The sequence below is a fragment of the Melanostigma gelatinosum genome, assembly GCF_949748355.1.
Source record: "Melanostigma gelatinosum genome assembly, chromosome: 21".
Classification (NCBI taxonomy): domain Eukaryota; kingdom Metazoa; phylum Chordata; class Actinopteri; order Perciformes; family Zoarcidae; genus Melanostigma; species Melanostigma gelatinosum.
In genome coordinates this window covers 6,700,666-6,708,275 of record NC_136654.1, presented here as the reverse complement: position 1 = coordinate 6,708,275, position 7,610 = coordinate 6,700,666, and the positions used below count along the sequence as shown (strand labels likewise).

The 7,610-nt window shown below is 44.7% G+C and overlaps 1 protein-coding gene across 1 annotated transcript; it reads right to left on the bottom strand.

Annotated features, from left to right (window-relative positions):
* Window positions 1–946: 946 nt before the first annotated feature.
* telo2 (TEL2, telomere maintenance 2, homolog) lies at window positions 947–7,049 on the bottom strand. The gene is made up of 21 exons (XM_079293064.1): window positions 6,899–7,049; window positions 6,094–6,465; window positions 5,735–6,012; window positions 5,558–5,626; window positions 5,255–5,402; window positions 5,064–5,166; window positions 4,918–4,986; window positions 4,691–4,832; window positions 4,472–4,608; window positions 4,301–4,386; window positions 3,998–4,096; window positions 3,824–3,912; window positions 3,632–3,723; window positions 3,273–3,389; window positions 3,107–3,178; window positions 2,824–2,994; window positions 2,646–2,737; window positions 2,444–2,543; window positions 2,120–2,184; window positions 1,885–2,000; window positions 947–1,402 (listed from the first exon to the last, which is right to left on the bottom strand). The coding sequence occupies exons 2-21, from the start codon at window positions 6,432–6,434 to the stop codon at window positions 1,281–1,283; spliced, it is 2,508 nt and encodes an 835-aa protein (XP_079149190.1). The 5' UTR covers window positions 6,435–6,465; window positions 6,899–7,049; the 3' UTR covers window positions 947–1,280.
* Window positions 7,050–7,610: the final 561 nt, after the last annotated feature.

Here is a 7,610-nt window from a genome sequence, read left to right as displayed (position 1 = left end):
CGGGACAGGGTGAGGAGCTACGGAAAACAACGAGCAAACCCGAGTAGTTGTCGAAGGTCTTATCCCACTACAACCATCTCATCATCTGATGTTATTCAGTTCCTTGACAGATAAATACATTTGAACTCCCACTGTTTTAATCTAACGTTTAGAGCAAATGTTGATATTCACAGTAGCAAGTTGTTGTATTCAACTTAAATTCTGCTGCATTGATAAAGTCAAATAAATAGCCTTCAATATTATAAATCAAAATGATCTCGAGTTATAATGTAATCGTCACAGTGCTCACATTCACTCAGTTTTATCAAAAGGAACATCGCTAACACGCAGATTGCTGGGTTTGATGCAATGTCGTACCTTGTTGGTTTTGAGATGTAGGTGAATATTTCTTAAATAATTGCAGATTATGGCACTGCACATGCAGATGTGCTGTGACAAGTGTTTTAATTTCAATCCAAACTATTTTCATTCATGTTTTGTATGAACCGTTCACTACCTGTCAAGGTAAACTCAAACAATCTTCGGTCCTTGTTATGTCCTGACCTACTCTCAGCCTTATTCACTTAAATACAAATAAACAGGGAGGGACAGTGGGAAAAATACATTAAAGAAAATCTGTATTAACCACAAAAAAGTGGGCAAATCAATGCAGATCTTCTTTCTAAATATGCCACGGTAAGCAAGTCAAGAGCATTACGAATAAAACTATAAACTGTATATTTAAAAACGTTCCATTGTTTGTGAGCATACAGATTAACTCACATTTCATTTATGTCACAGGAGGAAGTAGTATTGGTATTTCCATTATTTGTGAATCCTTGTATGCACGTGAACACTCACAGGATGTCCTTTTGCAAACAAACAACCACACACAGAGAGATGTGCCAGAACAGGAAAGAGTTTGAAAAGGATATCCTCAAAACTTACATTTTATTTGTGGGTACAAACTATTCTCCATTCCATCAATTATGCTATATATATATATCTATAATTCACACATAATACACAATATGTCCAACAACACAGTGTGTTGAAATGTTTGTGTGTGCATGACTCAGTTATGCAGAAAGACATTCACAAGCATGTGCCCTCCTTTTCCGCTGGTTGACGTGCGTGTTCCAGGAAATGAAAAATATGTCGGCAAATATCCGGAACATCACTTCCATCGACCTCAATCCTTCTGGCTCTTTGAGGACGAGACAGAGGTGAGGCGAGGCCCACCCCCCCCACCCCCATCGGAGACACATTCAGTATTTCATCGTTCATTGTTGATGCTGAGATCATGACTCCGTGCTCAGTGCTTGTTGATCTTGCAGCTGTTTCTTTAGGCTCTTATCCAGCAGCACCAAACTCTGTATGGCCAGACTTCGGCAATCTGCATCGGGATCTTCTTCAGCCACGTCTGTGGACATTAACAACACAAACAATGACTATAAGCGGCTACGGGAAAGTCTCCATCTCTCAGTATAATTACAAAATCAATCAAACGCACATCATCCTGGCATTTTCTTTGCACAGTTAACAATCCTATGTGGGAGGAAAAAAAGTGTCCTTTTGTCGCTCACAGCAATGTGAAACTACTTTTATCCTCAGAGGGATAAAGAAACATCCAACTGTTGCTGAGCCAGTCACGTCATGCACGGTCCGCATGGTACAGGACATCCTTGTTCCTCATCTGCTTCCCAGAAATGCTCAGTCCAGCTGTGCATGTGTGTGTGTGTGAGCATAAATATGTGTCCCTGAGGGGACATCCCTGACAGAATTACATTACGCAGGTGCAGCCTCGGGACCTTTGTCCATTTACGAGAATCATGTGTTTTAGGGTTAATCTATTATTAGTAACAAATAAACAATTTATTGCTTAAATAATGTTTGTTTTCTTACCTGCCAGCCAAGTCCTGGTCTCAAACAGCTGATCACTGAGGTCCACCAGCAGGTTTTCACTGGGCATGCTCAGAAACACGGCGCAAACAGCGAAGAGGACGCCTCGTCTCACCATCCTTAGACAGAACAGACAGAAATCAGGTTACAGCTCGGACACGAGTAAGACAACAAAATATCCCGTCTGCCGCGATTTGATCAATTAACCGCGTAGAAACCTGATACGCAACATACTTACTGGTCAACATGGTAGCGCACCGCCCACACAAAGTCCAGTAAAGCACAACCCATCTGTGCAGCTATCTACAAACAAAAGAAAGTCATGGGAATCTCATATTGTACTCCAATATAAATGAGCTTAATGTGACATTGTGATGACTTTTCCCACAGCATCCGAACTACAACTATCCTGCCTCGCCATAAATCCCATTACTGAGTTACTCTTTTATAATAAAAGATATATATTGAATGACTGCATCCACACCTAGAATTTGAGTACAATGATAAAAAGCTCTACATTGTGATCATGTCTCACACAGCATGGACAGATGGATATAAGTACCGGTGCATTGACTGCTAGATGCATGAAGAGGCCCAAGGTGTGGACCAACCTGCCCAGTACGAGATGGTCGTCACCCAACAGGTCAAAAGTCACCTGAGGCCTAGCAGAAAGGTATTACATTCCAGTTTTAAAACGTTCAACTGTACACAAAAAAAACGAGGAGTGTTGAGCTTTGAAATCTGTATGAAAGGGCATTACTTACTTGTCATAATTGCTGAGCAGAGGAAAAAAGAAGTGTCCAGCAACAGGGGCGTAACGGTTAGGGGCGGGCTTAGCCGGAGGTTGTGTGGCACCCTGTGCACAAAAGAAATGACGGAAGAGATACGGAGTAAAGCTTCACTCGAATACTAAACAGGCAGATGAACGTTTGGGGTAACTACCTTCCTGAGGCGCTTTGTCTTGCTTTGAATCCGCTTCTCTACTACTTCTCGCCACTGAACGGGGTTGTCACCGGGGTACGGAGTCAGGTCAGTGCCGGCGGCAATACCCAGAGACGGATTTCTCTTTTCAGTCATCGGCTTTGAGAGCTCCTGCGCTGCCAGAGTAAGGACCTGGGAAAAACCAAAAACAAGAGCAGCCTCATGATTACACTCAAAAAAAAAAAAAAGAGTTCAAATCACTCAGTTTAGCCGCTGTGAGAAGTGGAGAAGCCGTCGTCTTCACCTCCAAGATATCGAGCCGCTGGCGAAGACTGTAGTTCAAGGAGTAAAACTCTGTGGTCAAATACTGAGTCACCTGTCACGGAAAGCAAAGAGACGGTTTCCTTAGATACCGAATGCTTTAATATGGCGATAAAGCTGCGTGCTAATGAAGAAACTAAGGATCATACAGAGATAGAGTCTGTGACAATGAGCGCCACCATGGTCGCCTGTCGGAGCGTCAGGAAGCCATTGATGCTGTATTTATCCTCCATGTGAAGAAGCACTTTGGTCAGCTGGACACTGACCTGATCAACAAACAAACAAACAGACATGAACTGTAGCGTGAAAAGTGATCTGGAAGGAGAAAACATTCTAATCTCTGCGCTACAGTCAACAACAGTAAAGTAAGGAACGACACCCTCTGTCGCTGAATCAGTTTTATGACAAACGGACCCGAATGGTTGGATTAAAAAAGCAACAGATATGAACAGTAATTTTAGGAAAATGAATGAATCTGAAGCGCTGGACACGTCCGTCGCTTTCATACCTCTCTGGTTGCAAAGACGTTCTTCCGCACCAAAACCTCAGCGACTCTCAAAGTGAGCTCCACACGCAGCGAGTCCTCAGAGGAAATTAAGGCTGGATGGGTCATCAGATTAAAAATAATAACAACATTAGAGCTGGAGCTACAGCAGCACAGGATTTAAACAGGAAGCGATCGGTAACCAAGCAGCCATACTTTCCAAGCAGTCTCGTAGGTAGCGGGGTGGGGATGCTTTACTTATCTCCTGATCGCCGGACATGTCGTACGGAGTGAGCTCATCGTCGCTGCACAAGTGAAAGACTTTGGAGTTAACGAAAACACTTCCCACAAATACACTTAGTGTGACAAAGAATATTTAATCATTCTGACCTGTCCAGGTCGGAGTCTGGGTCAGTTTTTGTCTTATTTTGCGACGGTGCGTTCTGAGTGGAGGGAGTAGTTTCACTGGTCTCTTGAGGAGACTCAACTCTGCAGATGACAGACCGCATCTTAAACACAATCACTGCTGACAAATGTACATCGCGACTAAGTTTTACGGGACTTGGCCCACTGATTAAGCATAGTCGCTAAGCCATTTCAATATTAGCTGCCAAGATTATATACAGTGTGTAGATATAATGACCAACATCCCAAATCTTGACGTAACAGTTGCAGAGATGTAAAGACACGTACCCGTTCACATGCTCGGCCTCTGCTTCACCACCAGTCATGGGAGTCATCAGAGAGAGCAGCTCCAGAGTGTCCTCGTCCTGATCGTACTGCAAACGCAACACAACACGGACTCAGACGCAGACCAATCAGGCCGACTGGCACTGTATCTCGCAATCAACACACTGACTGTACCTCAAACTTCAGCTTGGTTTTATTGACGTCCATACGGGAGCTCAAGCACTCCCCCACCACCATGCCCATACGCCTGATGCGCACCACGCTGCTGTGCAGGTGGCTCTGCATGCCGCCCAGCATACACTGAAGCAACTCTGAGAGAGGAGAGCTGCAAGCTTTATGATCCCTTCACTCACATGATGATATCATACAGAAGGAGTGACTTGTGTGTTGTACCTGAGCGGAGCTCCTGCAGCTCGGAGTCTTTCAGCAGACTGACGCTCAGCAGTAAGGCCTTGCTGACGTACAGCTGCTGCTCTAGAGGCGTGTGCTTCACTGCGCTGGGGTTAGCCCAGGCCTGGAGCACAGACTGCAACACCTGAAAACACACACACATGTTAAAATCATCAACATATGTATCGTGTGTGATAGCATTTGGCTGCTGAACATCCTAATGCGCTCACCTGGATGAGCAGTGGCCTTCGCTCCCTGTCTGCTGCAAGGTAACCGAGGACAATTCTCAAGACTTGAGTCTGAGGGGGTAAAAAGAAAACACGTACATTTATACGATTATATGGTGTACTGGCAAGGCTGCAAGGTATCTTCTTACCTCATACTTGTACTGCAGTAGCAGCAGTTTATGAGTCATGACAAACTGAGCCTTCTTATTTGTCAACACTAGATTGCCAATGATCCTGCCCAACGCATCGGGCCTGGAAAAGAGGTGAGACGCTGGCGTCATTAGAGGCAGATAGAAAACCGATTTAGCCGTTTAAATGGCCGTTCCCGTCTCCGCCTTACCCGCCGACGGCCTGCACCAGCCCAGTGAGCACGCTCTCCATCCATCGCTGTGGAACGTTCTGCAGCAGCTTCCAGCAAACCCTCTGCCACACCATGTCCGAGCGTGTGCACACAGACAGCCGCGGAGCCAGCACGGCCAGCACCAAAGCTGTAGATGGGAAAGTAAACATGTCAGAGGAGGATAACAGATGTTCTGTGTCACGACGGACCCTGGAACAAATAACCAGGAGTCCATTCATGTTCTATCGAGGCGAAAGGTGAATTAAACTTCAAGTTTGTTTTCTATGTTTCCACTGGACTCACCACTATGGCCCTGGATACACACTTTTCCAAGTGTCTGAGCCACAAAAGTCAAGGAGCAGTCTGTGCCATCTGTTGAATACACAAATAAGACTGGATGAGAAATAATCACGACAATAAATATTTGACACAAGCCCCGCGCTGGCATTATTGCGAACAGTTCAAAAGATGTTTCCTCGCCTTTGAGTGCTCGACAGGTCCGCTCCAGGGCAGTGAGCATCTCGGTGGCCAGCAGTGGGTAGTACTGCTGAGGAAGAAAAAGACGCTTGTTCTTTAGATGCAACCTGTTGGCGGTGACGTCCGGCAGCGCCACAATACGTCCCAGCAGAGTCTCTCGGAGCTGGGGGGAATCAGAGGGACCCGTCTCCAGACAGTAGGACCACAGCAGGTCAGCGAGTCGACCACTCCGAAGGAACTTCTCAGTGATGCTGACCAAGCGGTCCAGATTTGTGCTGGCTCTGCGTTGTGTGGGAAGATAACAGAGTAATTAGTGAACAGACGACATGATGAACATGCCTCTCATCCTTTTCACCACCCACCTCAGCGCTCCGATTCCCTCCATCAGCACCAGCAGCGCCTGCTCTGGAGGGCCTTTGAGGAACAAGCCGTCCCATAGCTCCGCCTGCTGGGCGGCCGTGAGGCCGGCCGACCAGTCGGCCTGGATGTTGCTCACGAGAAACTCAAGGGTTCGGGTGAAGTGGGCTCGCCTGAACTCCGCCCGCTGAACTGAGGTGGTTCTGCTCGCCGGTCCTTCATCCAAGTAAGAGTGAAGCGTCTGGAGGGCGGCGACGATGTCTTTGGTATCTGTGGATGTAGTGAGGGTCCGGAAACACTGGGCCACCACCACGCGAACCTCAGTATCCGGGGCAAGGGACTCCATCTTGGAAATGGTGACTTCCTTGTTTTACTTTCTAAGCAGAAACATTAAAAAGGACAACTCGCACTGAAAAAACTGTGAACGGTTTCTACCAAGTATGCATCTATCTCTACACAGACACTAGCACACAGCAATTCAACGTTCATAGAAAAAAAGTCTGTGGATATAAACAATGAGTGCATTTTACAATTGAGTTTTATAATTAAGGATTAAGCTTCATAATAATATAACACCAAAACCCTCTGGATGTAAAGCCTTTAATCATAATAGGAAGAATTAGGTCACTGTTTTTAGGTGAATCCTCCCTTTAACGTTACTTCAGTAGCTTTGCGCGTTAGTTAACCAAGTACCAAAATACAGCAGGTGTCAATGGAGATGGATAAACACACAGCTACCTTTACTGGAGTGCATTGAGTCAACCTAAGTGAGTTAGCTAACTTACAACTGTTAGCCAAACTGATACGCACCTGAGCATTTTTATTAAACAAAGCAAAAACAAAAATCACATGACGAAAATCACATGACTTATCGTCAACTGTTGTATTAAAAAGTATATTTTTCGAGGTGGTATTTGCAGTTCCTACTGTCAGTTCACGTTTTAACATGAATATCCCGCCGTGGTGCTTTGCTCTCTGTGTGCTCCTTCAAAATACGTTCGTGTTGAGCAAGTAGGAGAAGGAAGGTTCCGGCGACAGACATGTGAGGCATTCAAGAAGTCAATGGTTTTTGTAACACTTCTGGATGCTCGATATGTCCGAATCAGTTTATCACGTTATACAACAAATGAACTTTTCGGTGAACTACTCAATTAAGAAATATGCATGTCTTACTATATTCAGATTTATTGAAAATATTATTCAAGCATACATTTGTGATTTTTGTTCTCAGGAATAACAAAATAATTGACCAATCAAAGATTCATTTTAATATCTGAAATAAAGGGTTAAGCTTTTCATAACAGTCATATGAGTCGAGTAAGACATGGCATAATCATGCTACTCTGACTGAATCAAGAAACATTGTTAATGTATGAACAGTCTGTGTCGGTGATGAGAAACAGAAACGTCAGCAAGCTTTAATCAATAACAGCTTCTGTCAAAGCGGGTCACGTACAATACAAATTCAAAGCATTCATTTGTTGTTGCCAATTCAAGGATTTAGTGTTTTTAATCAATTAAA

What these genes read in the sequence shown, in the direction of transcription:
- telo2 (XM_079293064.1), bottom strand. Translation starts at nt 6,434, where the DNA reads ATGGAGTCCCTTGCCCCGGATACTGAGGTTCGCGTGGTGGTGGCCCAG. An exon ending in GTGTATCCAGGGCCATAGTG is followed by an intron (nt 5,403 to 5,557) that starts GTGAGTCCAGTG and finishes TCCCATCTACAG; the next exon opens with CTTTGGTGCTGGCCGTGCTG. An exon ending in ACGTCTTTGCAACCAGAGAG is followed by an intron (nt 3,390 to 3,631) that starts GTATGAAAGCGA and finishes TTTGTTGATCAG; the next exon opens with GTCAGTGTCCAGCTGACCAA.